The sequence below is a fragment of the Crocodylus siamensis genome, chromosome 8 (assembly GCF_052110815.1).
Source record: "Crocodylus siamensis isolate JL-2025a chromosome 8, ASM5211081v1, whole genome shotgun sequence".
In the NCBI taxonomy this organism is placed as follows: Eukaryota; Metazoa; Chordata; order Crocodylia; family Crocodylidae; genus Crocodylus; species Crocodylus siamensis.
Window position 1 is genome coordinate 78,345,292 of NC_143402.1, and position 26,578 is coordinate 78,371,869.

At 62.1% G+C, this 26,578-nt stretch overlaps 3 protein-coding genes across 11 annotated transcripts; 2 read left to right on the forward strand and 1 right to left on the reverse strand.

Moving 5' to 3' along the window:
• Window positions 1-191: 191 nt before the first annotated feature.
• Window positions 192-21,210, forward strand: CEP131 (centrosomal protein 131). Of its 8 annotated transcripts, XM_090058903.1 has the most exons (27): window positions 588-722; window positions 982-1,186; window positions 1,547-1,641; window positions 2,898-3,012; window positions 9,830-9,984; window positions 10,394-10,507; window positions 10,761-10,910; window positions 11,018-11,135; window positions 11,968-12,087; window positions 12,739-12,907; window positions 13,008-13,111; window positions 13,244-13,426; window positions 13,644-13,835; window positions 14,136-14,273; window positions 14,579-14,704; window positions 14,911-15,027; window positions 15,620-15,649; window positions 16,129-16,231; window positions 17,260-17,461; window positions 17,752-17,859; window positions 18,095-18,212; window positions 18,452-18,526; window positions 18,612-18,754; window positions 19,376-19,553; window positions 19,640-19,836; window positions 20,773-20,833; window positions 20,937-21,210. In XM_090058903.1, the coding sequence occupies exons 2-27, from the start codon at window positions 1,016-1,018 to the stop codon at window positions 21,009-21,011; spliced, it is 3,357 nt and encodes a 1,118-aa protein (XP_089915029.1). In that variant the 5' UTR covers window positions 588-722; window positions 982-1,015; the 3' UTR covers window positions 21,012-21,210. The 8 variants fall into 8 exon arrangements, with proteins under 8 accessions (XP_089915023.1, XP_089915024.1, XP_089915025.1 ...); XM_090058897.1 differs by lacking the exon at window positions 982-1,186 and having other exon boundaries at window positions 192-722; XM_090058898.1 differs by lacking the exon at window positions 982-1,186 and having other exon boundaries at window positions 192-722; window positions 9,857-9,984.
• On the reverse strand, window positions 3,021-9,817 carry LOC149859130 (uncharacterized). Its single transcript, XM_090058913.1, has one exon. It carries the CDS (start codon window positions 4,675-4,677, stop codon window positions 3,412-3,414), a length of 1,266 nt encoding a protein of 421 aa, XP_089915039.1. The 5' UTR covers window positions 4,678-9,817; the 3' UTR covers window positions 3,021-3,411.
• Window positions 21,211-22,434: 1,224 nt separating the features above from the next.
• Window positions 22,435-26,522, forward strand: LOC149859131 (alpha-N-acetylgalactosaminide alpha-2,6-sialyltransferase 2-like). 2 transcript variants are annotated; one of them, XM_090058914.1, is made up of 9 exons: window positions 22,435-22,601; window positions 23,432-23,549; window positions 23,666-23,831; window positions 23,936-24,104; window positions 24,191-24,329; window positions 24,788-24,891; window positions 25,168-25,251; window positions 25,452-25,551; window positions 25,926-26,522. In XM_090058914.1, exons 1-9 carry the CDS (start codon window positions 22,435-22,437, stop codon window positions 26,094-26,096), a joined length of 1,218 nt encoding a protein of 405 aa, XP_089915040.1. In that variant the 3' UTR covers window positions 26,097-26,522. The 2 variants fall into 2 exon arrangements, with proteins under 2 accessions (XP_089915040.1, XP_089915041.1); XM_090058915.1 differs by lacking the exon at window positions 22,435-22,601 and adding an exon at window positions 23,028-23,159.
• The last annotated feature ends 56 nt before the right edge of the window (window positions 26,523-26,578 follow it).

Below are 26,578 nucleotides of genomic sequence, written 5' to 3' on the forward strand. Positions count from 1 at the left end.
GGAAGGCTGCTCCGGGGCCCCGCCGGGGAAGCAGGGGAGCCAGGCTCTCCCCCAGGGCGCCCAGCCGGGTGGGGCCCGGCCCGGGTTGGCTTGGACAGGGCTGATCCTGACGCCGGCGGGGGCGGACGGCCGTGGCGCCGGGGCCAGCTCGTCTCCAAGCGGAGCAAGCGCCGACCCTGCGTCGGAGCCAGGCCCTCCGCACCGGCATGGCCCCCCTCCAGCAGCCCTGGCCAGGCCCTCCGCACCGGGCCTGGGGGCAGTTGCAAGGCACCCGAGGGCGACGTGCAACTGGGGGGTTGCGCCCATGGGTAATTTGCAAGGGGGGGGGGCTGGCCCAGCTGGGGCCGCCCGGGGTGCTCGGCGCCGCACAAGGAGCCACCGGGCCCGCCCCTTGCAGCCTCAACCTACCCCCAGCCCGGCACGCGACGGGCGGCCGGGCCAGCCACTCAGAAGCCGCGGCTCCGGCAGCTGGCCAATGGCGCGGGCGGGGGGGCGGGCTCCCGGCGCGGTGGGCTAGGCTGCGCGTGCGGCTGGTGCTGGCGGGAGCCCCTCGGTGCTGCCCGCGCCCCCCCCCCCCCGGGGGCTGTGCACCGCGGTCCGGGGGCCCTGCCGGGCCTGCGCCTTGCGGGGGCCCCAGGTGTGCAGCCCCCGCCCCGCCCCGCCCCCCAGCGCGAGGGGGCAGGAGCCCCAGGACCCGGGGCCCGCCTGCGGCAGCCGGGCAGGTAAGCCCCCCCCCCGCTCGCTTCGGCCTGGGGGCGCCGGCCCCGCCGCGGGCCCCTGCGGGATGGAGCCGAGGGCGGGCGCGCGCGGGTTGCCATGGAGCGCCTCCTGTTTACGCCGCTCCTCGTGCGGGCGCTCGGGCCGTCGGGGCGGGGGCCGGGCAGGAGGCCTCGGCGACGGGGGTTACTGGGAGGCGGGCGCCCCCCTCCTCTCCGCTCCTCTCCGCTCCGCTCCGCTCCTCTCCGCCTGCCGCCTCCCCAGGCCCCCGCGCCGCGCCGCGCCGCCCCGCCCCGCCATGAAGAGCGGCCGCGGCAGCGCCCCGTGCCCGGGGGCCGGCGCCCTGGAGCTGAGCCTCACCGGGCTCCCGCTGCACGTGTCGCGGCGCCCCGGCAGCGCGTGCCCGGCCAAGCACGTGGCCCGCTCCGTCTCGGTCAGCGCCGACAGCAAGCCCCGGCGCAGCCCCCCGGTGAGTGCGGGGGCGTCGCGGGGGCGCTGAGGCCTGCTCCCGGGCTCGTCGCCTCTGGGAGGGGCCCGCGGCGCCCTGCCGCCGGGGAGCTCTGCTGCTTGCCCTGGGAGCCTCGGCTCGGGCGGCTGTGGGGTGGTCGCTGGCGCGTGCCCAGGCAGCAGCATGTCTTCCGGTCTCCTCCTGCCAGCCCTCTCGGCGGGGAGCGGGTTGGGTGGGCGTTGCGCGGGGGGGAGTTGCAGGTTCTCCGCCTCTTGCAGAGTCGGCCCTCGGTCCCAGAGCCGTCGCATCGCTGTCCGGCTCCGCCGAGCCTGGCTGCGGTGTGCCTGCACAGCTGAGCTCAGGGGTTGCTTTCCCCCGCAGGAGGAGGCAGGACTGGGCAGCGCCAGGGCCATCAACAATCTCCGCAGATCCAACAGCACCACCCAGGTCAGCCCGCGGGTGAACAGCGCTGCCAGGTGAGGAGAGGGGTCACGGGAGTCGGGGAGCGTGATTCTGCGGGCCCTTCCTCGGGGGGAACCGAGCCCTGAATTGTTCCCCGGGCTACCGTGTGCATTCACCCTCCAGCCCTCACAGTCACCCGGGGTGTAACACCCCCAGCTGACACATGAGTCTTGCGAATCCGGACTGGGGTCCCGATAGAGCTCGCTGCTCCTGGAAGTAGAGTCCACTCCAAGCCGTGCCTTTGTGGGTGTCCAAGCCTCCCCGCGAGAGCTTTATTTGGGGGTCAGGCTTTAATTAAAAATCAGTCCCGTCCCTTCCCGCCTTGCTTAGCGTCGCTGGACGGGGGAGTCTCTTCCGGCCGCGTCGTCGATGAGACGCCTTTGGGCGAGAGGTGGGAGTTTGCCCAGACAGCACCAAGGCCCCCGGGCTGTTTTTAACCCTCTTACTGCAGCGCGGGTCCGAGGTCGAGCGCTCGGGCTTAGCTGCAAGGTCGGAGCAGGGCGCGGCGTGCCAGGCAGCGCCGCCCGGGGCCGTGGCGTCTAGAAGCTATTCGCTGTGGAATGAGAAACACGGGAACGCCCCGGGCAGCTGCAGGCTCCAGGCCGGCCGGGCGGCGAGGCCTGCCAAGGGGCTGCGGGGGCTGCACGGCTAACGGACGGCCCGGCTGGCTTCAGGCAGGCGCCCCCGCCCGCCGGGGAACAGCAGCTGTTGTTCTCTCGGCCACCTGGACGCTTCTTCGACGCGAGCTCGGGGGCGCCGGTTCCTTTTCGAAATGCTGCCTTGAGCGGGAGAGATCGTCTCCCTTAGGGCGCTGCCCGACAGTCGTGTCCCCGCTGCGGGTGGCGGTTTGCTCTGGCTGTAAATGCACGCGGATGGGCCGCGGGAGTCTCTGTGGTTTTCATGCGCTCGCTGATTCTCGTGAGACCCGTGCGAGTGAGGGGTGGCCCCCCTCCCGTGGCCACATAGGAAGCGCAGAGGCCTGGTTCTCCATCCTCTGCTGTAGCCATCGCCCATCTCTTTGGGATGAGCCCCATGTCCGAGCTAAATATTTATAGACACCAACCGCAGACTCCCCGCTCTGCCAAGCCTTTTGGCTTCCCGGTGTTGGGTGAGAGGTGCCCTCGTTCTCCGGGCATCTCTGGGGGTTAGTGACGGCTGAGAGCTCGGTGTGGGTGCCACATGAAGGGTGAAAGCCTGACGTGTAGAAAGATAATGGCAAGGTCCTTCCTTCTCTCCCTCTGTCCTGGATTTGCTTCTCCCCGGCTTGCAGCGCGGAGCAGAGCAGAGACTTCTTGACCTTCTTCGATGGCAGCTCCAGCGGAAGGAAGAAGCTGGCGAGTCTGAGCAAAGCCTCCCCGGAGAAGAAGACCACGTGGAACATCCTGGTAAGGGAGACGGGTCTGGGGGCCGAGCCGCACTCCCCTCCCTCCGGCAACTAGCTGCTTGGCTTGAAGTTAGGGCGCTGGTCGCACGCTCCCGTCTGTTGCGAAATGCCGGATTAGAGACTCCGACACCGCTTGGCGAGCCGCGGACTTTACGGAGCGAGCGAGTACGCGGCTTGTGGGGCGGGATAAGAGGTGGCAAAACTCACACGCGCGGGCAAATGCAAAACTCACGCGCGCGGTAGGATTTCGGTTATAGCTATTACCAAATAAATATTTTGGTTTGGGTTGACCTAAAAGATAAAACTATAAAGTTACATAAATGTGAAAAATGCCACGTGGCAGTTATACAAAGTGAAATAAAACATTTACATGCCCTTGTGCCGTGGGGCAGTAGAACATTTATGCAGCGGTTTCATTTGTAGATGGGTTAATAGCGAGTGGATTCTTTTCTTCGTTGGGCCTATTGGGAAGTTTGGTATAGACAAAGGCACTTACAGAGTTTATACGATTTTGGATACATTTTGCAACACAGGAACAAATGCATAAAAATATTATAGTAGGTATAAATAACATAAGAAGTGTTGAAAGTAGGTTAGATAGCCAAGATGAAATGTTAAATTCTAACACGTTAAAAACTTGAGACAGTAAGTTGTTGCCAATGCCAGCGATGCTGTTGACACAGGTAGCTATTTTGCTAATGCTGTCGACTTGTTGATTGAGTGGGATGGAAACATTGGGGATTGCAATACAACATAGGTCATTAGATAGGTTAAGGTATTGGCATAGGCCACCGTGTTGGAGTAATAAGGCGTCTAATGCAAGACGGTTTTGTATGGTCATTCGGGAGGTGGCCTGTAACTGCTGGTTAAAGAGAAAAAAGCTGTCGGCTGTATGGTTTGCTAATAACTCTACTTCCTCGGCTAATTGGGCTAGTGCAATGCGGGCTTTTGTAATGCCGACTCGCCAGATAAATAGGCCTTCGGCAGCCCAACTGAGTGTTTGGACGACTCTTTCATTGTTGGTCAGCTGGCTCCAGACGGGGGTATATGTGGTTGTGTGCTTAGATATATGAGCTAATAAGGGACTGGAGGGGGAGGCCATGTTGGCCATGAGGGGAGGACAAAAAAGAATAGAGGCGAGAAAACAATGGGTATTAGTAAGGGCGGCAGGCAAAACGGTTAAGAAGTGACCATTAGAACATGCCCAGGCTAGGCCAAGGGGAGCTGGCGTGTTTTGCTGACAAGGGGGATTTTTGGGGAAATTGTGTTGCGACCGAATGGGGGGTCCGGTTGCGTACGGGATGGGTCGTGGAAGTCTATGGCAGTCACAATGAGCTAAAACAGCATGTAATATTGGTTGATAAAAAGCAAAAAACGAATTGTTACCGTGGCTGCCTGGAGCGCTTAAGTTGCGTGCGTGGGAAATATCCCAGTTAGTTGGGAGGAGGGTGGTACGGGAAGATGTAAAGGATATAAAACAGGGGGGAGAAATAGTATGAGGATTCCAAATTAATGAAGAATCGGGGCGGATCCAATCTTTACCTTGAGGGTTGACGCCCCAAGGAATTGCGGAACAGTTATAGGGTCTGTTCTCATGTATGCAGTTGCTGTTGTGAGCGGTGAGATTTGCTAGGGAGAGGCTGGACGGCCAGTTATGTTGGTCCATGGAGCGGCTTGCTTTACCGTCTGGCGACCCAGGGTATGAGATATTAATTGGTTTACTAGTGGAGTTAAAGGCTTCAAGAAACCAAGTAGTGACATTGAGGGGGATGACGTGTGGGTCTAAAACGGGAGCGTCTACAGACAAGGGAACTCTAAGGCAGGCGGTTAAGCCGGAAGGCGACTCGTTGCTAGAGGCGTTAGCCCATGTGGATAAAAGCTGGAGCACGGTATTAGGTAATGAAACGGGGAGCAAGGGTAGACGCAGTAGGTAGGGCTAGGGAAAAGGTAATAAAGGGTGTCGGTGATGGTGGACACAGCCTGGTGGGTGTTGATCTTGCAGATGTGGCGCCCCGTAATTGTTGCGAGGTGGCGCTGACAGAGCGTGCGTTATTAAACTGTGGTCTGGGAAAATAAATAAGAAGAGGAAAAAAAGAAACATATAACAATAATATTAAAATATTGAGCTTAATTTTTCGGTTCGCATCGACGGCTTAACCAGTTGTGGTGAGCTAGGAATGATTTTGTAAGTTGCTCGGTTTGGACTTGGTAGGTGTTTGGGTACGTTCCTGCGGATTGTACTGTTCTTGGTACAGTAGTTGTTTCTTCTCCGTGGGTCCTGGTGTGGCTACCCAGGTAAGCTCCCCCGGCTGGAATCGGGGTTTCCATGGTTCTGGCGTTTCTTGTTTCCTGTCGGTCCACAATGGGTTTTCTTCGTTAAGTTGAATTAGAATTTGCGGGAGACGGCTGGTCCAGTTTGAATATGTGCCGTCGCCTGTTCAGCGGAGATTTTCTTTGAGGATTCCTATGAAATGCTCAACAGTGCCATTTGACTGTGGGTGATGGGGATGTGGGTGTGCCAGATGATGATGTAGGTACTGCAGAAGGTTACTAAGGCTTTTGACGTAAAGGGTGGTCCTCCGTCGGATTGAATTTCGTTTGGCACTTGCCAGAGGCTCGTGGCCTGGAGTAGTGCAGAACAGACAGTTTTGGCGGTAGTCTTTGTAAGGGGGATGCATTGTAGCCGTCTGGTGCCTAGATCGACTGGGACTAATGCCTTGGCCTGACGTTTGACTCCAGGGAGTGGTCCCATGAGGTCGACTTGCCGTGTCTTTCCTGGGGTCAAACGCCTGTTTGGCTGCTGCGGCTGGTGTGGCCTTGACCTTGTTACACATGTAGCAGGTTCGGCTCTGTGTTCTCCAGTCCTGAAGCGTAATGGTAAATGGCGGTGTCTCAGCGTCATTCGCTTCCATTTGAGATGGGCCTTGTTGGGGCTGGGGTGGCTCCAGAACTCATGTAGCCATTGCACAAAGTGCTGGTTATTGACGCTTGTTTTAGCGAGGATGGCTGCTGCAACTTGTTGTGGTTGGTGTGCTGTTTCCTTGACGGCTGCTGCGCGCTTTTCTGGGTCCTGCAATACGGCATCGATGTGGGCGTGGACCGGGTCGGTAGCTGGCCGATGAGAGCGGGTGTGCCGTAATAGAGGTATGGTTTTAAAGTGGGGTAATATAGCGAAGATCGTATTCCAGACGGGTTGGTTTTCTGTGGCTTGTGCCTGGCCAGGTAATATTTTGTAGATATATTGAGAGTCGATAGCTATTACAGGGACGGGTTCGTGGACATTATGGGCGTCTAAGCAGTGTTGGAGGGCTCCTTTAAATGCGAGGAGTTCTTCAAGATGTGCGTTTAGAGGTGGAGCTGCGGGCTCTACTTCAATGCGTTGGCACGGGTTACAGAAAAACCCGTGCGCTCCGCCATGGGCTGTGCTCCCGTCTGATGCTACCCAGGCGGGCAGGATAGTGCCGTACATTAATAAAGGGTTTTGATGATGAAGGGAAGGCGTTGTACTTACTGGCGCCTCTTTTGTCTTCCAGTGATGGAAGTGAAAGTGGAAGACTTGGACTGATTCTTGCCAGGTGGTATATAGGCCGTGAAAGGTCGGGTCTGGTCGGTCGGGAGTGAGAAGTGGGAGTAGTGTGACGCCTGATCCGACAACAGTTCCAGTGGTTGCAGGAATACTGGGACAGGCGGTTGTGGCGAGTTGGGATGCTAGTAAAAGGGTTCCTATAACTCCATATCGAAGTTGAGACGGTCGTAGAGCCTTGTAGGTCAAAAATACTAATTTGTTGGTGCTAGTAGTGCCAGTTGCCCAGGGTATTTGACTCATATGCCCAAGGGTAACGGTTATGGGCTCGTTGGGGCTAATACTGTGGAGGACTATAGTCGAAGCAGCTTTTAAAAGTTCTTGTAACTTATCGTAGTCATGGATGGGGTCCCATATATTTCGGGTGCTGGCTCTAGTACGTAGTTGCTGATGTAAGCATGCAATGACTTCTAGACGACTTGTTGGAATATGAGCTTTGTGCCAGTTTAGCTGGCCTAGAAGTTGTTGGATTTCCTTTTTCGTTGGGATGGCACCCTTGACCCGGGGTATGGTTGGAGTTGTGTGCGTCGTCACCTTGCGTGTTTCATGATCGAACACTTCACCAAGGAAGGAAATGTGCGGCTTTGCAGCGAGTTGAGATTTGTGCGTGTTTACAGTCCATCCGTGGGTTTGTAAGTGGTGTACCAGCTTTTCCGTAGTTTGGGTTACTGCTTCTGGAGTTCTGCCCATAGTGGCGATGTCGTCTACGTAACTCCAGATCTGGACGTCACCAGGTGTAGCGTAGGCCTCGGGTGCTGTTGGTGGCTGCCGCTGGTGAGTTGCAGTACCCTTGGGGGCAGACCTTCCATTTGAACATTTGTCCGTTTACACACATGTTGAGTATTGCGACGTCGTCAGTGATGGGGATGGAAAAGAACGTGTTTTTGAGGTCTAGAGTACTTCCGACCCAGGGGATTGTCTGATAGGCTATCGTTTCGTTTAAAGTTTGCGGTAGTGTCTTGGGGCTCGGCTGCGATAAAGGTTCTATCTGCTTGTTGGCGCGCCGGTAGTCGACCACGAGTCGGGCCTGGTTAGGGTCTCCAGGTTTTGCAATGCCCCGTGCGGGCGACAAAAATTTAGCATGAGAGATTTTAGAAATGCGGCCTGCCGATTGTAACTCGTCGAGAAGTTTTTGAAGCGAGTTCTGGAGATGCGGTTTCGTAGGGATAGGTGTATAACGCCACGACAGATGATTGATGATTTTTGGCGTGTGTGGCATGATGCTTGGTGCTTTGCAGGAGCTGATTGGAAATGCTTGTAGGAGCGTGAGTTTGAGGTTGAATTTGAGAATTTCGGGAACGCCAAGTAGATTGACATCTCCCATTGCGGCGGTGAACGATTTTCCTGTTAAATGGTGTACACAACGGGCTGCGGAGACGTTGGCAGTGGAGTTTAGGCCTTGTACATGAATTTTGCCGCTGAGTAGAATATGGGGTGTGGATGGTCGAATGACAGAAATTTGTGCACCTGTGTCTAGTAGGAACTTGATTTCTTTTGCTTTGGTGAGCAAAGACGGGTCTCTGATGGGTAGAGTGACGTGGGGACGCGGGTCTCGGAATTGCTGAAGGTTGCCACCGAGGTTTATTGCCTTGGTGGCTGCTACTCATTTTTTGGCTTCGGTTGGCGGTTAGGGTCCCATCCGAATTTGATAGCAAGGGTTAACTGTTCTTCTTCTGAAAGTTTTCGTAGGGTAGCCTTGTCGAGTCCAGATTGTCCCAATAAAAATCCAAATCTTGCTCGTTCTAGAGGTGTCCAAATGGGTGGCCCTTCGTTCTTTTCTTTTCTTTGCGACTCCCACTGCCCTTGTGTTTGCTGTGGTTGCCACTGTCCCTGGGTTGCCAGACCTTGGGAACCGCCGTCAGTGGTAGCTGGGAATGCTTCGCGTTCGGGGACTTCAGGTGAGAATTGTCGTTGTAGGTGTAAGATGCTGCTACAGGGTTGCCCGACGGAGGCGAGCATGATAAGACGTACCGCCTGTCCGTAGACGGTCCCATAGACGTGATACGCCGCCTCTACTCCTTTGGTGGCGACAGGAACTCGACCGGGGTCCAGCAAGTGCTTTTGGGGCCAGCTTTCATCTCTTTTTTCGAGCTTAACTCTGTCTATGGGATTTTTTTTTTGGATTCCATTGTAGAAACGAGCATCCGACTATTGCAAAGACGAGTTGCAGGGCCCGTGGCCTTCGAAGGTTGTTGCGGTCTCCTTCATGTCCTCTGTAGGTACAGCGCAGGATACCTCCTGCAGCTGGGGCGGCAGGAGTTAGCAGTGGTAGCTCATCTGTGTCATCGAGTAGGCTTGTATCGACGCGTGTCCCTCCGCTCCGAGTTGACTGTCGCATTAGGTAGAGCGCCTCCACTTTGTCAAGGGTTTCTGCGCCATGTTCTAGGACCAGACGGCCTAGCCACGTTATGGGTGTTTCGCCTGCTCGTTTTCCGGTGTCTAAGGAGAGCTCTCGGAGCTTGCCGCGGTCTCGTGACCGGAAGACGACAACCGTCTTTTCTTCTTTGTCGTCCGTTGTGACTTTGCGGGTGGTAACAGGCGAAACGCTTGGCAGCGAGTTCACCGGTGGCAGTGACGGATAAATCGCTGGCGGCGGGGCTGTGACGAGAGCGGGGGGCTTGGGCTCTGAGTACGGGTGGCTTTTCTTTTTCGCGCTCCTCAGGAGTGTTCTGGAGCGGTTGGGGCGCGCCAAATATGTTGCTCCGCCTCCTCTAAGTACTCGGGGCTCTTTTCCGGGTTGCTCGTCGGTGTGGCGGATGTTTTTGCCGCTGCGAGTTCTGCGGCGTTACGACATGCTGTGTGGAGCTGACTCGCGCGCGATAGGATTTCGGTTATAGCTATTACCAAATAAATATTTTGGTTTGGGTTGACTTAAAAGATAAGACTATAAAGTTACATAAATGTGAAAAATGCCACGTGGCAGTTGCACAAAATGAAATAAAACATTTACGCCATCCTGCCTCTGGCGTGTAGGGTGGGCCCAATTCCAGCTCGGTGCCGGCAGGGTCTCCGTGCCTGGGCTCTTCTCATTAGATCCTCAGGTGACTCCAGAGCCACTCCGTCGGCCCTCTTACACCCTTGGTCTATGCTCGGTGTCTGACCCCTTAGCAGCCGGTTCTTCTGCTTGCTCCTGGCATCTGACTCTAAGCTTGGGGTCGGGGGGTCCTGTCTTATGGAGGGAGAACGCGGCATCGGGCAGGCGTGTGACCCGTGCCGGCTTGGCGCTCGCGGGCAGGTGCTCGATTCTGCTTCCCCTGCCCAGGACGACGAACCGCAGGTCTTCCCCGCCCTGGCTGGCGACCGTAGCAGCAGCGCCCTGGAGTCCTCCACGAGCATGAGGAAGAAAGAAGCCACGGTGCTCCTGGCAGCCAACTTCACTGCCAACAACAGGTGAGAGGCGGCGTGAGGCCTGCAGCACCACCTGCTCTCTCCTGCGGGCAAGGGATGTAGCAAGGTGGGAGCGTACCCTTCCTTCTCCGGTGTAGAGGCAGAGCCAGCTGGCACAGGCGGTACGTGGCCTCCCGGCCCCCGTGTGCCACGATGTCTCACACATGGGAGTGAAGGAGCTGGGACTTGGAGTTGGCTCCAGCGCAGAGGAGGCTGTGGGCACTGAGTGCGGGCTGGGGAGGGGTGTCTGGGCTTGGAGAGGGGGTGCTGGAAGGGGGCTTAGCGCCGGGAAGAGAGAGGTCCCTCTGGTGTCTTGGCTTTTCCTTTGCTCCCTCACGGACAAGGGCAGTGCCAGCGCTGCTAGAGTCAGGGCCCAGCCAGTCCTGAAGCCTCTCCCTTCTCTCCACGGCAGGAGTAACAAAGGGGCTGTGGGCAACTGTGTCACCACCATGGTGCACAACAACTACACCCCCGCCGACAGGGCCCCCGCACCCAAGAGCTCCAACCAAGCCGCCACCTCGCTCAAGTAAGTGTGAGCGAGCACTCGGCTGCAGGGGCACGGCAGGGGGCTGCTGTCTCTGCCCGTGGGGGTTTCCCCCGTGGTCATGTGCCCTGTCGGCGCAGAGGCTGGGCCCAGAACTGGCCCCTCTGCGCTCCCTGCCATCCCAGCACCTCCGTTCACCCGCATGGCGGGGCTCCTGTCCGGCTGTATCTCCGGGGGAGCACGGGGCTGGCATGGCAGCAGGCAGGGCGCCCCTAACCCATCCCGTCCACCGCAGCAACATCGTCAAGGCCACATCCCACGAGGACCACGAGGGCAGCGGCGTGGCGAAGTCGCAGAAGAACTTCTCCAGCAACAACATCCTGGTGCGCAACAACACCGGCAGCCTGCTCAGGCGGAAGGAGGTGACAGAAGAGGAGGCGGAGAGGTGAGGGGCAGAGCAGGCAGGTCCAGCCAGGGTTGGGGGGGCCTGGACTCGCTGCAGTGAGTGGTGGGAAGGCTTACGTGGCCTCTGCCCCTCTCCTTCCCCTGCAGGTTCATCCACCAGGTGAACGTGGCCGCGGTGACCATCCAGCGCTGGTACCGATGCCACTCGCAGAGGCGCAAGGCGGGGGCAGCCGCACTCGGGCATGTGCTGGCTTCCAAGAGAGAGGTCGGTCTTATGAGCATGGCCCTGAGGGACTGGCCCACGGTGTTTCGGGTCTGGGGACTAGCCCACAGTGTCTCGGGGCACAGCCATGCTGCCACTGCCTGGGGAGCCCATTGGCCTGCCAGTTCTTCCGGCCAAGGCCTGCATGAGAGCTGAAGATTGTAGCTGGGGGCATTTCTGTTGAGAGGTGCCAGCCTCTCTCAGCCCCTTGAGGTCCTGGGAGCCACAGGCGGTACCAGGAACAGCCCTGGGTTTGCCATACGGCAGCATTGGGCTCCGACATCTTGGCTGCTTGGGTGGGACTTCAGGGTGCAGGAACCTGTCTGGGATTTGTTCCCTGTCCTGCCTTGCATACCAACACCCAAGGCATGAGCAGGATCCACAGGGGCTCTTGCCAGGTCCCCCAGGCTGGGCGCTCCTAACACAACAGCCCTGGGTCTGCCCAGCACCCAGAGCACAGACTTGTCCTCGAAGCACTGACAGCTGCTGCGCGGGGAAGTGACGCATCCTCGGCAGCAGTTTGTGCTTCTGGGTGTTTCATTATTTATCTAAAAAAAGGAAAAAGCCCCATTGCCCTGTCTCCTGGCTCTGGCATATCATTGCTACTTTTCAGCCCTGCCTTGTCAGCTGTTTCAGACCCAGCCAGCAGCTAATTGCATTTGGTGTCTAATGGGCCCTGGGGAAAGATCCTGCGCAGAGGGGAGGGTTGGGGCCAGGGAAGTCCCTGGGCTCAGGGCAGCCATGGAGGTGGGACGTGGCCCATTCCCTTCGCCGCGTTTGGTGGGTGCTGGAGAGGAGCCTCCGTTATCCTCCCTGTGTGCTTCTCCCCCGGCAGGAACGGCAGCAGCAGGCGCAGGAGGAGGGAAACGTCCTGGATCTGCAGCGGAGGAAAGACGAGGAGAGGCGGAGGATCCGCGAGGAGAAGGCGCGCCTGGCCCGGCAGGCGGCCATCCAGGTAGCCACGGGGCGCTGGCCACTGTGCCCAGGTGGATTGGGATCTGTCCTGGAGGTGGGGAGCTGCAGGAGCTTGCTCTCCATCCTCGTGTGGGCTGCTCGCACACGGAGCAACGAAAGGAACTTCTTTCTCACCCATGCATAATTAGTGGGGAGCTTGTTACCACCAGATGCAGCAGCTGAGTTTAGCCAGACTCACAAAGGGATTGGACACTTTCTTGGAGGAAAAGGACATCTGTCGCTACTGAGTTAGGGATACTCTGAATCGGATCCTCCTAGACCTTAAATGCTGGAGGCTTCAGGGGAGAGAGGAACAGGGGAAAATCCTGGGCAGACCCTGTTCGATCTCCCAGCCTCCTCATGGCATCGTGCGTGCCCCCAGGGGAGCCAGGCTGCTCTTTTCTGCTGGCAGAGCGTACTGGCGCGGGGTCCACATCTGATGGGTGCTGGTCATGTAGGCCTCGCCAGTAGGCCGTGCTCCAGCCCTGCTTGGCGGGTCTATTCTCCCATTCGCCCCAGTGCCTGCTGTGCGCCGCGTATCGGGGCTCCCATCTGCCCTGGGAGGGCTGGAGCACTTCTGTGTTGTTGCCGGTACCCGTCGGAGGGGGGCTCCTGGGCCAGGCAGGGGCTGACGGCCGGTGCCACCTTCCAGGAGCTGCAGCAGAAGCGGGCGCAGAAGGCCTCGGAGGCGAAGCGGCTGGCGGAGGAGGAGCTGGCGGCGCTGAAGGGGAGCAGGAGGGCCGGGAGGAGGAAGCCCAGCAAGCCAGCCGTGCCCAAGAACGGCAGCCCGGCCAGCAGGACGTTCAAGGCCAACAATGCAGGTGAGCCCTGCACGCATCCTGCTCGGGGTGCTGAGTTGGGGGTGGAGGAGGGGTGTCGCCAGCGGTTGGGACTGAGCAAGAGCTGTTTTGGTTGCTCCAGATGCCAATTTCCACGCGGCGCCAGCTGCAGCCCCTGAGGAGACCCCCGCAGTGGAGCCCAGCTCGGGGCCCAGGCAGGAGCCCGTGGCTGAGGATGGGCAGCAGGTGAGCTCGGATGTCTCCGCGCTGCTGGGATTTGAGTCTGCAGTCAGTCTGGCACAGAGAGCGCCAGGCCTGAGGCTCTCCAGAGAGTGGTGCCAAGGGCTCTTGAGTCCTCTTGCTCTGTGTCCCCTCCAGGATGTGAGCTCCAGGGAGGTGGCCAGTGAAGACCTGGAGGCGGTGGTGGCCACGGCCAGCTGCGCCCCTTCCAAGGTCACCCTGCACGACCTGCTGGACACCCTCAAGCTGCTGGAGGAGGAGCCGGAGCTGCTGCCGCAGCCCAAGGCCTGCAAGAAGGAGAGACATGCCTGGATCGATGGGGTAGGGGCAGAGGGGCTCCCCTCTCAAACGGCTCAGTGCACACCACAGGGATGGGATAGTAATGGGCAGCGGGGGACTTTTGCATGTCTCCCCACGGGGCTGCTGTCACCTCTGCCCCCGCGCCGCTGCAGGTGACTGGAGGCTCCTGGGTGGTTCCAGGGGTGTTGCCCCCCTCGCATTGCCCTTCTCCTTCCCACACTGTCCCCTCCACTGCCAGGAGGCCGACTCCACCTCCCTGACCGCCGACAACCTAGAGAAGCTGGGCAAGCTGAGCCACGGCGCAGGGGGGGCCGGGGACGGGGCCCTGCTGTCCGAGGCCAAGCTGCAGAGCATCATCAGCTTCCTGGATGAGATGGAGAAGTCAGAGCAGGAGCGACCTCGCTCTGCTGCCTCGGCCACGCCACGGGAGGTGAGTGCCGGGCCAGGGGCTGGAGGAGGCACATGCTGGCTGGCATGTACTGGGGCTGCAAGAGCCAGCCGTGCCTGACATCCATCCTGGCATCTTGGGGGGCTGGAGAGATGATGGGACCAGGGCTCCTGCCCCTTGCTGCCTTCTGGGGATCGCCGTGTGGAGGGGGGGTCCCTTGGGTGGCTGCCAGGGCTCTGGTTGGCAGGACTAAGTGGGGGAGGGGGAGGTCTCGCCTTGTCCGTGGCAGGCAGCGTCCAGCCCCTTTTCAGTGTCATGTGGGCAGTGTTTCCTCCCCCGCAGGGGCTCCTGTCCGAGGAAGAGTTGGCTCACTTGGAGCAGGCGTCTGCAGTCGCTACCGAGGTCACCAGCTCCATCGTGCGGCTGCGGCTGGAGGTGGAGGAGAAGAAGCGTGCCATCAGCTTGCTGCAGACTGCACTGGTGCGTCACCCGGCGTGGGGGAGCCCTCGCTGTGCCCGGCGCCCATCGGCCAGGAGGGGAGGACGGCTGCTCTACGAGGGCTGTACCTTTCCCAGCCTGCCCACGCCAGGCTCCTCTCCATCCCCTGGCACGGGAGCTCGGCAGTGCCGGGAGACTTCGCAGTGAGAGGCGCCAGCCCGAGTGGGCAGACGCCCACCAGAGCCACCCTGCCTCCTCATGCCCTTCGGTGTGAAGCGAGGCGTGCCAGCCCCAGCTGTAAGTGCAGCCCCCCAGATGCCCCTGCTCCTTTCCCCTGCTCCCTACAGGCTCAGCAGCGCGAGCTGACCATCCGGCACGTCAAGCAGACCGAGAAGGAGCTGAGCCACCAACTCCAGCTGCAGCGGGAGCAGTACGAGGCTGCTATCCAGAGGCACCTGGCCTTCATCGACCAGGTACGTGCCCATCCTAGCCGGGCTGAGGGTCATTTTGGAAGCAAGAACCCAGGACCTGCCTCTAAGCCTCCCCCTCCAGTAGCTGTGGGGGAGCGGGTCCTGAGCTGACCTTTGTGGCGTAAGAGTGCAGGCGCTGGGCTGCTTCATATGCCGGGGGGGTCGGGGGCCAGGCGGCAGGTGCCCAGCTGCCCCCTCTGCCCCTGCAGTTGATTGACGACAAGAAAGTGCTGAGTGAGAAGTGTGAAGTGGTGGTGGCCGAGCTGAAGCAGGTGGATCAGAAATACGCCAAGAAGGTCGCCCAGATGCAGGAGCAGCACGAGCTGGTGAGACGAGGGGGAGGAAGGCGACGGTTGTGGGGGAGAAACTCTTCCCCATCACAGCCTGGTCCAGCACCCCGTACCGCAGCCTGGCAGAGGTGACTGTGTCACAGGGTCTTTCCTGCAGTGCAAGGGGTGGCATTGCCCCTGCCTGTGGCTGGGGGTCCCTGCCTGTCCCACGTGGGGTCTCTGCTACCACGCTGGGGGCTGCGTCTTAGGCAGCCACAGCCTTGCTGGAGCCAGTGCGAGAGCACAAGGAAATCCCATGACCAGGAAGTATTTGTCCCTCCCCAGCTGGCCCCCAGAGCTCCTGCACGGCTGTGGAGGCTGCTAGGAGCCCCTCTGCACACGCCAGCTGGGTCCGAGCTGCTTGTGTCTGAAGGTTGGCCCCAGGGCACAGGCTTGCTGTGGGGGGGAACTGTCCCTCTGCTCAGCTCCTCCTGGGACCTGTTGCCCCCTGCCCTACTCCTCCAGGGACCTCCTCACCACATCCCCAGCACTGCTTGTCTGCTCCCCCTCCTCCTCCCCCCTGCTTGGTGCCCATTGCCCACGGCAGGGCTGCTGCCCTCTCCTCTCCCTCCTCTCTCTGTCTCCCCAGGTCTGGTGCACCTTGGGCCCCTTGTGCCAGGTAACGCTGTTCTGTGCTCGCCGTGCACCTCTTCCTTGCCTGTCTGCCTGGCCTGTAGCTGCCACTTGCCCTGAGTGCTTGCAGCTCAGAGCACCAAGAGGGTAACGAGGAGCCCCCTTGCCTGCTCTTAATGACATCCCCGCACTCCGCCCATGCCCCTGCAGGTGGGTGCTTGCACCCACATGCACACACATGCAAGCACCCTTGGCTTTCGTTGACCCCTGTGTCCAGCAGCATGTGGGCTCCTTCCAGCATGCTCACTTCCACAGGCTTCCCCTGCTGCCCCTCCGCATGGCTGCCTCCCAGGAGGGGTGCGGAGAAAGCCCCAGGGACCGTGTCTAGAGCTGCAGGAGACCTGGGCTGTGCCAAGGCCGCTGGCTCCTGTCCGACGCGGTGTCTCCAGGCTGGGCGTTTGGATCCCCGCGGCATTGCGGTGCCTTGCCCCCACCCCTGAGGGCTCGCTGTTCCCTCCTGTGCAGGAGATCAAGAAGCTGAAGGAGCTGATGAGCGTGACAGAGAAGCTCCGCCGGGAGAAGTGGATTGACGAGAAAACGAAGAGGATCAAGGAGATCACCGTGAAAGGTACAGAGCACTCCCCGCGCCGGCGTCCAGCTGCCGCGCCACGCTTACGCAAGCTGGGGGCAGACAGGCTTTCCCAGCCCATGCGTGTCGCAGGACACAGACCCCACACGTGTGCCCCTGGCCGTGCCTGCCCTGTCCCCAGGCTCAGCAAATGGGTGGACGAGAACCTGATGGTGTTTAACACCGAAAAATGCAAGGTTCTCCACCTTGGGAGGAAAAACCTGCAGCATCCTTATAGGCTCGGCAGTGCTACGCTGGCTAGCACTACAGAAGAAAGAGACTTGGGGGTCATCACTGACCACAAGATGAACATGAGCCTGCAATGCGATGCTGCGGCTAGTAAAGCGACCAAAATGCTGGCTTGCATCCATAGATGCTTCTCGAGCAAATCCCGGGACGTCATTCTCCCCTTGTACTCGGCCTTGGTGAGGCCGCAGCTGGAGTACTGTGTCCAGTTTTGGGCTCCACAATTCAAAAAGGATGTGGAGAAGCTTGAGAGAGTCCAGAGGAGAGCCACGCGCATGATCAGAGGTCAGGAGAACAGATCTTACGATGACAGGCTGAGAGCCATGGGACTCTTTAGCCTGGAAGAGCGCAGGCTCGGGGTGATCTGATGGCCACCTATAAGTTTATCAGGGGTGACCACCAGGATCTGGGGGAACGTCTGTTCACCAGAGCGCCCCGAGAGATGACGGGGTCGAGCGGTCACAAACTCCTGCAAGACCGTTTCAGGCTGGACATAAGGAAGAATTTCTTTACTGTCCGAGCCCCCAAGGTCTGGAGCAGCCTGCCAGCGGAGGTGGTTCAAGCACCTACATGAACACCTTCAAGAGTAAATTGGATGCTTATCTTGCTGGGATCCTGTGACCCCAGCTGACTTCCTGCCCTCTGGGCAGGGGGCTGGACTCGATGATCTCCCGAGGTCCCTTCCAGCCCTAAATCAATAACAATAAACAAAATAAAATAAAAAAGCTGCATGGTACCATCCGGCCGCCTGACTGATGGCGCATCCTGTCCACCACCCCCAGGGCTGGAGCCTGAGATCCAGAAGCTCATCTCCAAGCACAAGCAGGAGATCAAGAAGCTGAAGGCGCTGCATGAGGCGGAGCTGCTGCAGTCGGACGAGCGGGCGGCCCAGCGCTACGTGCGCCAGGCCCAAGAGCTGCGCCAGCTCCTGGAGCGCGAGAAGGAGGAGCAGAGCCAGCGCGAGAGGGAGATGGCCAGGCAGCGGTACGGGCCTGGCTGGGAAGCCCTGCATCCCTCCTGTCTGGGCAGCCAGGGGATGAGTGACCCCAGAGCTGGGGAGGTGGGGAAGGTGTCTGCCCCGTGGGGGCGTCTAGGCTGGGCAGCTGCATGCCTGGGAGAGGGGAGACAGCTGCAGGACAGAGGGAGCCACCACAGAAGAGCCTGGGACAGGCCAGGGGGTCCTGGGAGGAGGCAGGTGGGGACCCTGGGGCTGGGAGCAGTGCCAGGCTCCCAGGGCAGGATGTGCCCGAGCAGCCTCTTCCCCCCTGTCGCAGGTATGAGAAGCACCTGGAGCAGGAGGAGCAGGCGTTGCAGCAGCAGCGACGCAGGCTCCATGCCGAGGTGGCCGAGGAGAAGGAGCGGCTGGGGCAGCAGGCAGCCAGGTGAGGCGGGTGTCTGGGGTGAGCCCCAGGCTTCCTGCCCCGGGCTCCCCACCTGTTTCCAAGCAGCACCAGGGTCGGGGGGCTCCGGTTCCAGCCCCGTGGATGGGGCCAAGGAGCTCTGGGACTGCTGGAACCAAGAGAGGTTGCGCTGGGCTGGAGCACAGGGTTTCGGGGACCGGTGCCTGCCCCCAGGAGCGGGGCAGGGGGTCACTGACCACAGCCTCGCATCCCACAGGCAGCGGGCGGAGCTGGAGGAGCTGCGGCGGCAGCTGGAGGAGAGCAGCGCTATGGGCACCAAGGCGCTGAGGGAGGAGTATGAGAGAGGCCAGGAGGAGCAGGAGAGGCGCCATCAGGTCTGAAGCACCCCCCTGATTCCTGCCGCAAACCCCTGGCCCTCCCGGCCTAGCCTGGGCTCGGTCAGGGAGCAACGGGATGGGGCTCCAGTGCTGCAGGGGCGGTGCTGGGTGCTCGGAGCCAGTGCTTGCCCTTTGCCTTGCTGGCCTCGCCCCAGGTCGAGGCTGGGGGCTCTGGCGGGTCGGGGGTGCAGCACTTACCCCCATCACTCACCCGGGTCCTGCTGTGCTCCCCCCAGGCGGAGGTGAAGGCACTGAAGGAGCGTCTGGAGATCGAGAAGCAGGCCTGGGAGGCCAACTACGTTAAGAAGGAGGTAACGGTGCGGCCGCCAGCCCCTGGTACGAGCTGGGGCAGGCTCCGGGCTTCGCCTGACCCCCGGTCTGTTCCTCTGCCCCCAGGAGGCCTGGCTGCTCTCCCGGGAGCGGGAGGTGAAGGAGGAGGTGCGGAAGGAGCGGGACAGGGAGATCGAGCTGGTCATCCAGCGCCTGGAGGCCGACATGTCGTCCGCCAAGGAGGAGTGCGAGCGGGCGGCGGAGAACAGGTGCGGGCTGGCAGGGAGCAAGAGCAGTTCGTGTCTGCTGTGAGCTGTCCTCGCCGGGGCCATCGCAGACGCCTGAGCAGAGCTGGGGGCAAGGCTCTTGCCTTTCTCCCCCATGTTCTCAACCCCCAGGTGTGGGCAGCTGAGCCCATCTCTCCCCAGGCCAGTGGCTGGCTCCTAGGCCCGTACGCGCAGCAGGGTGCCTGGCGGAGCACAGCAGGGCTTTGGCTGGGGGACAGGAGGAGCGTTGCCTGCCCGTGCACAGGGGGAGGGCCCGGGTTGCTCACACCATCGGTTTGTCCCTTGCTGAGAGGCGAAGCAGATGCTCTCTGCTCCCCTGTGAGCTCCCAGTGGTGCCAGCTGCTCCATCGTCCCGGCAGGGTCTGAACGGACTGGTGTGGCGTGGAGCCAGCTGTCCCCCGTCCCAGGCCGGCTCCCCTGGGTGCCTCATTCCCCCTGGAGCCGGGGGAGGTCCAGACTAATCCTAGGAAGTACACTGCGGCTCCTGGGGACAGCTCATAGACTCCCTGCAGTCATGCAAGCCGGGCAGCTGAGTGCGACGCAGATATATCCCTTTCCCCCGGAGGTGGGCGAGCCGGGACGTAGCGCTCTTGTCCCCTCCAGGATCAAGAGGGTGAGGGACAAGTACGAGGTGGAGCTGCAGGAGCTGGAGAAGTCAGAGCGGAAGGTGCAGGAGCGCTGCAACGAGCTGAAGGAGCGGCTGGCCGAGCTGGAGGGCGAGAATATCCGCCTGCAAGGCCTGGCGAAGCACAAGGAGCAGGAGGCGGACGAGATCCGCAAGGTGGGTGCAACGTGGGCCCGTCTGCTCCCAGGCCCAGCCCTGGACAGTGCCCCCGCTGGGCCCTCTGACCTCTGCCCCTGCCCCAGGTGAAGGACCGGCTGACCCAGGAGCGGAGCAGCCTGTCGGATGTGATTCGCCAGGAGTTCGCTGACCGGCTGGTGGGGACGGAGGAGGAGAACAAGCGGCTGAAGGTGGAGATGTCGGAGATGCGGGCCCGCCAGCGCCTGGAGCTGGACCGCATCGCCCGGGAGAAGGACGCTGAGCTGGAGGAGGTGCACAGGAGGTGAGGGCTGGCCCCGCGGTGCCAGGGCGCGCTCCCTGCGGGTAGGCAGAGACCCTTGCCCCATGCACTCGGCCCCTGGGGTTGGCGGCTGCTTCCCTGTGTCGGCAGGAGCCGCGTGGCTGTGAATGGAGGCCTGGGCTCCCCATGCTCATGCCCCCCGGCAGCTGTCTCTGCACGAACTCCCAGTCAGGGGACAGTGGGTGTCCAGTGGGGAGCACCTCGGGGAGCTGCAAGGCACATGCTGCATCCAAAGCAGTGGAAGTCCGGCTCCGGCTGAACGTGATGGGGGAGCTGGTAGCGCTTGCGGGGCTGTAGGAAGCACCTGGGGAGAGGTGTCGAGAGCTAAATGCATGCCAGGCCTGCAGCCCCAGAAACTGGCACAAGAAGCAAGGGGGAGTCCCCACTTTCATATAGAAAATTCTAGGACTTGGGCTCACAAGCCAACATGCCAAAGGAGGGAAGAGGTGAAATATAAAGAAACATCAGCACTGTGATAGCACACGCTCAGCATCCTCATTCCCCCCCCGCCGTGCCCCCAGACATGCCTGTCACCCCAAGCACTCAGACAGCTGCCCCCAGCTCCTTTGGTCCATGCAGTCCTGGCTGACCAAGCCGGCAGGATCCCCAGCTCTTCTCGTGTGCGCTGTGTCGCTGAGTGCTGCTGGGACAGGGTCATGCCTCCAGCATCAGTTGCTGGGCCCAGGCCACGCAGGGGGCTAATGCAGGGACCAAGGGTCTTATTGATGCTGTGGGCACCCCAGTCACTCCTCCCCTGCCGCCGTCAGCCTTGCAGCTCAGCCAGCCTTTGCAAGGGTGTTGACACCCCCAGGGAGGAGCATGAGGCCACGGTCCCCCAGCCCCAGGCAAGCATCTCTGGGCCGGGGGGGCAGGGGCACCCAGCACAAGGGCTCAGCCTCATCTTTTGTGTTGGTGCAGGGTGAAGACGGCCGTGGTGAAGAAAGAGGAGGCCGTGAGCAGCCTGCGGAAGCAGTACGAGGTACGTGGCCCCGCGGGCGGGGTGGAGGGGTCTGCAGTGCGGTCTCCCACCGTGCCACTAACGCCCGTGCTCTTTTTTGTCCCTGCCACGGGCTTTGCTGCAGGCGGCGGTGAAGAGGGCCGACCACCTGGAAGCCTTGCTGGAGCAACAGCGGAGACAGCTGCTGGCTGCGAAGTGACTCCCTGCCGGCAGGACACTGCGCCCACGCAGCGGGCCGGGGCCCAGACGCCGCCCGCGTGGGCTCGGACATTGCCGTGTGCAGGCGCATGGGTGCACGGGGAGTTCCTCTGCCTCCCGCCAGTGCTGGCCTGTTTCTGGTGCCTCCAGCCTGTGGCCTTGCAGGTGTATTTTGGTAGTAAAAGCCGTGCTGGTTTCTAGAGCCGCCTCTCGGTTACATCTGTGGGATCTGCGAGGGTGGGGCAGGCCCCCGCGCCAGCTGAAACGGAGCGATTCCCCGGGCTCGTGGCTGAGAGCAGGCTGTGGGGGAGCCCGGCACCGCCCTCAGGAAAGCGAAGCCGCGTGAGAGCCGCAGGGCGGGGGCCCGTGGCCCCTGCCGGTCCCGGCCAGGCGGAGAGCGCTCCAGGAGATCCCTCGCCAGCTCCTGCCCGGTCTGTTTCCTTCCGGGTCCCGGGCCGCGGGGCCTGCCAGCCTGGTCGTGGGGGTGTAGGCTGGCGGTGGTTCCTCGGGGCGGTTTTGCCTTGGCGGCTCTGCGGCCTGGCTGGCAGGAGGGGCCGCGGCCATGGTCTCCAGCCCAGGCTGGTCTCAGGCCTCTGCCCCGGGAGTGCCGCGATGATGGGGTGGGGCGGGGGAGCTCTCGCAAGGACGCCTTTACTTCCTGCTGCTCCTGCGCAGATGGGGGGCTGCGGCGTCCGTCTACCCTTGTCCCCCAAGGGCTTCCCAAGGGACAGGATGACCCCCCAGAGGGCAAGGGTCTTCCTAAGAGCCCTGAGCCCGTCCCTCAGCTGGCGCTCGCTCGCCCCAACCCTGGGAACAGGCAGATGAGGAAGTGGGAGGATGGGGCAGTTCCTGTCAGGTGCCTTCCTGAGCTGTAAGCCACGACGGCCCAGCTGGGTCCTGACGGTCCCGGCTGTAGGAGAGCTGCACTGTTTGCTGCTGGCCGAGGCCTGAGCGCATCCAGTCCAGGCTAGGGTGCTAGCTCCGCTCCGGTGCATTAGTGACTCTCCTGTGCTGGCCAGGTATGTCCTAAGGCCGGCCGGGGATGGAGCAGGACCTCAGGCAGGAGCCCGGGCTGGAGGGAGGCGGGAAGCCGCCCTGCTATGGGCGATGCGGGGCAGGTCCGTGAGGTCCTGGGGGCAGCGGGACCCGCGAGCGGGGTGAGGGGTAGCGCTGGGAGAGGAAACTGCTTCCTGCTCTGCGCGGCTCGTGCTCCGGCACCTGGGGGCCGTTCCCCACCGCACGCTTCTGCCTTCTTCCACCGGGCTCGGGCTCACGGGTCTCTCCCTTCCCACCCAGCCCAAAGGTCTCTGCTGCCTGCACAGAGGCATGGGGCTTGTCTCAAGATGGGGGCACGGTGGGGGCAGCATCCCATGCCGACTTTTCCAGGTGCTGATGGGCTGTGTCTGCACCCGAGCAGGGCAGCAATGAGGTGGCTTCGAGCAGCGGTTTCACCCAAGTCCTGGCCCCGTGCCTGCAGCTCCTTTCACCCCAGGGCCTGCCTCTGCAGCCTCCCCATGCTGGGTCTCCTGGCATGCACTGCTCTGCTGGTGTTGGTGTTATGCTGGGGCAGCTCCTTGCACCTCTCCCACAGGTAAAGGCCCCTCTTGGGGCTCCCGGGACGCGGCAACGGGGTTTGCGCCTGGCTCTGGGCTGAGCTGCACAGGACCGGGGGCATTTTGCTGCTTTGGCCCAGCCCCAGGCTCTCTGCAAGCAGATATCCTGTGCGACTTCCATAGCAGGGAAGGAAGGGAGGCACTGTTCTCTTCCTGGCCAGGCCTGACTGCAAAGCTCCCTCCAGTTTCTGCAGGGGTCTGTCCTGCTGCCTAGCAAGCCCTGACGGATCCCGGGGACCCCAGGGGACGGCACGGCCCAGCGTCTGGTTTGTGCCCGCGCTGCCCTGCACGTAGGAAGCAGCGGGGCACGGCGGAGTCTGCCTGCAGCCCGTTAGGGTCCTGCCCCGTGCCAGCGGGGCTGTCCTGGGCTCACCTGAGCTGCGGGCACCAGGCTGGCACGGCTCTGGGGACTGGATGTGGAGCCGTGCGAAGGACGCGGCTGCCCCGAGCCTGGGCCTGGGGGATGAGCGGTGCGACACGACACGGGAGGAGTTGGCAGGGCTCAGGCCTGCACCTGGCACCCAGCTCTCCTCTGGGTGGGTCCCAGCGTTGACCCTGCCCTTCCCCGCAGCAGAGCAGAGAGTAACGGGGAAGGAAGTTGTTCTCTCCTCTCCTTCCGGCAAGGCTTTGAAGTGCAAGAGAAGCTGTTGACTGGCTCTCGACTTGCATAAAAGCCGGTGCAGCTTCCCCAGCCCCGGGGGCCCTGCAGCACGGAGCTGCCTCTGGGCATCAGCCTTGGCTGGGCCATCACAGCGGCCTGCTCCCCCAAGGGATGCCCGTGCCCTGAACCCTCCTCTCTCCGTGCCAGGTATTGGGCTGGCACTCTGGAGCCCAAAGCCAGCATGAGGACCGTCTCCCCGCCCCGCCCCGTGCTGCAGTCGTTCCTCGGGGACCAGTACGGACAGGATAGGACATACCAGAGCTCGGTACAGTCTGTGCAGGGACGGGGGCTACGTCCCTGCCCGGGGAGCCTGGGGCTGGCAGGGCTGGGGTGGGAGCTGCCTGCTGCTGCACTCACGCCCTGCCTGGCTGCTTGGCCCAGGGATGCCCCAGCAGCATCCGGAAGAGGATCCGCAGCACCGAGTTCGGCAGCATCTTCCTGGAGACCATCCCCGTGCTGCAGTGGTCGCGGCACGCCGAGGAGGCCGAGTACCAGCGTCTGCGGAGGTACCACGGAGCCTTTGGCTGGCAGGAGGTTTCCTGGCCTGGTGAGAGCTCGGTGGGCCCGGGTGTCTATCCATGTGCCACGCATGGGCTTTGCCGCGGGGCTCCTCCAGCTCACCCAGCCCCTCTCTCTGGCGTGTGGTTTCAGTGCTGCGAGATGCTCTGAGCCTGCTCAACTCCTCGGCCAACGCACGCCTGTTTGAGGCCCGGGGCCCTGGTGACCCCTCCTGCATCCGCTGTGCCGTGGTGGGCACCGGCGGCATCCTCAACGGCTCCGGCATGGGGGCCACTATCAACCGGCACGACTACGTGTTCAGGTGGGAGCTCGCGGGGGAGCTTCGGGCACGGCCCCGGCCCCGTGGCCCTCGCAGGTTCTTCACTGGCCCCTTCCCCATCCCTGCAGGATGAACGGTGCCATCACCGCGGGCTTCGAGCGCGACGTGGGGGACCGGACGTCCTTCTATGGCTTCTCCACCAACACCATGATGAACGCGCTGCATAACTATGCTGCCAACGGCTTCCAGCAGCCGCCACGGACACCGGTGAAGGGCGCACTGGGCAGGGGGAGGCAATGTAGTCTGGAGCGCTCGCTCAGGGTTGGGACTCCTGGGTTCCTCTCTTGGCTCTGCCACTGTCTGCCTGGGTGACCTTGGGCATGCCACTTTGCTCTGAGCTGGACTTCATCGAAGCCCTGTGGATCCCCAGAGGTTTTCATCCCCTTCTTGGGGCCCCCCCCCCCCCCGAGCCGTCAGTGCCTACCCCAGCCCACATCCCAGCTGCCGGGCAGCAGAAGCTGCGGAGGCGGCTCCAGGGGTTGCTGGGGTCTGTCCTCCACCTGTCCCCAGTGAAGCCCCCCACTCGGGCTGGGCACAGCCGCCAACCTCCTCCCATCGCAGACCAAAGCCAAGGAGCTGGGGGCACTGCAGGGCCAGGGAGGCAAGGCCGGGCCTGGTTAATTATGTCTGGACGGTGTTAATTGTTCCCGGGCTCTTTGCCGCAGGAAACCAGGTACCTTTTCCTCCCGGACCACGACCGCGATTACCTGTTGCTCCGGGCGGCCGTGACCCGCAGCCCCGTGGACCAAGGCCAAGACAAGGGTGCTCGGTGAGTCTTTTGGGGAAGGGGAGTGTTCCCCAGATGTTCAAGCCCCAGGGTGAGCCAGTGCGTGCCCTGGCCGCAGGGTCTGAGTGCCCCCCTCCCCAAGCAGATATCGCAGGGGCTCCAGGCCACACTCGTATCCATGCGGGGCGGGCTAGTCTGCTCTGCCCCGTCGTGGGGACCTGTCCACAGGGAGCTTCTGCGGCCACGTGGTGTGGTGGCCTCCTTGGGGTGGGGGGACATGGCTGGGCCCCCCCAGCCAGCTCTGCTGTGCTCCCGCAGGCCCCAGCAGTACTTCGGAGAGGACCTGAGGGCAGAGAAGTTCAAGATGCTGCACCCCGACTTCATCCGCTACCTCCGGAACCGGTGAGAGCCCCACGGGGCAGGGCAGTTCCGGTCGTGCCCGTGCTGCCAGGCCGTCACTCCCCAGGGACCCCCTGCCCAGGTCGCCACGAATGCTCCTGGGGAGTGCGTCTGGGTCGGGGTGGCATTGGCATCCTCGCCTACGGTTGCCGTGGTGAAGGTTTCCTAGCAACAGGAAACACCCTGCATCTGCTCCATCGCAGATTCCTCCTCTCTGAGACGGTGCGGTCCCTGCACTGGAAGGTGTACCGCCCCTCCACCGGGGCCGTGATGCTGCTGGCCGCCATGCACGTGTGTGATGAGGTACAGCCTGCCCCCACACGCCCATTCCCTCTGGCTGTGGGGTCCTGCTCTGCCCCCGCCTTGCAGGGGTTCGGGCACTGCCCGGTGCTGGGGCACGCTGCACCCCCTGCTCCAGGGCCGTGCGGCGTCTCCGTGGCCAGCGGGCCCCTGCGCATCCCAGCACGGCTCCCGTGTGAACCCCGTGGGTGCCTGTGCCACGGATGCAGCACTGGCACGGGGCATGTCTGCAGGGGTCCTGCCCTGCTTGCTTGGCCTGGCTGCCTCTGGGGGATGCAATGGGAGAGCGGATAGTGCCAGGTCAGAAAAGGGCCGGGCATGTCCCATCACCCCCGCGGGCTCCCCTGCAGTGTTGGGCTTGCTGTCCCCCCCCGCAGGTGAGCGCCTACGGGTTCCTGACCCCCAACTACACGGCCTTCTCGGAGCACTACTACGACCGGGTGCACAAGAGCATGTCCTTCTACCTCAACCACGACATGCCGCTGGAGCTGCGGCTCTGGCAGCGGCTGCAGCGCAGCGGGCTCCTGACGTTATACACGCGAGGCTGACTGCCAGGAATGCGCTGGGTCATGGCGCGGGGGCCATAGAGACACCGCAGCCCCGGAGGACGCCGGGGGCACAGCCGGCGCCACTGCATTGTGCGGGCCGGTGGCTACCCTGGCAAAGCCCCGCTGGACCGGTCCCCTGGGGGCACCTGCCCGCTCTGCAAAGGACAGAGGTCAGAGCTCATGTCTGAGGTCCAGCGCGCCCAGCCGTGTTCAAGGGGGGCAAGAGGCAGGTCCCTTGAGTGCTCTGCCTCAGTTTCCCCCTCTATGGAATGGGTGCACCAGTTGTGTGACATTGAGTTCTGCCCTCCCCTGCAGTGGGTGGGGCTGGCACTGCCCAGGGGTGGCTTGGCAGTGCCCCAGAATCGCCAGCCCCCCACCCTCCTTTTCTGAAAGGGGCTTTGGCCATGAATAAACACCCAAGTCCACACCCGGCTGGTGCACTAGGTTCCCTGTGCTTCCTGCAGCCCCCAGCCGAAAGCTTC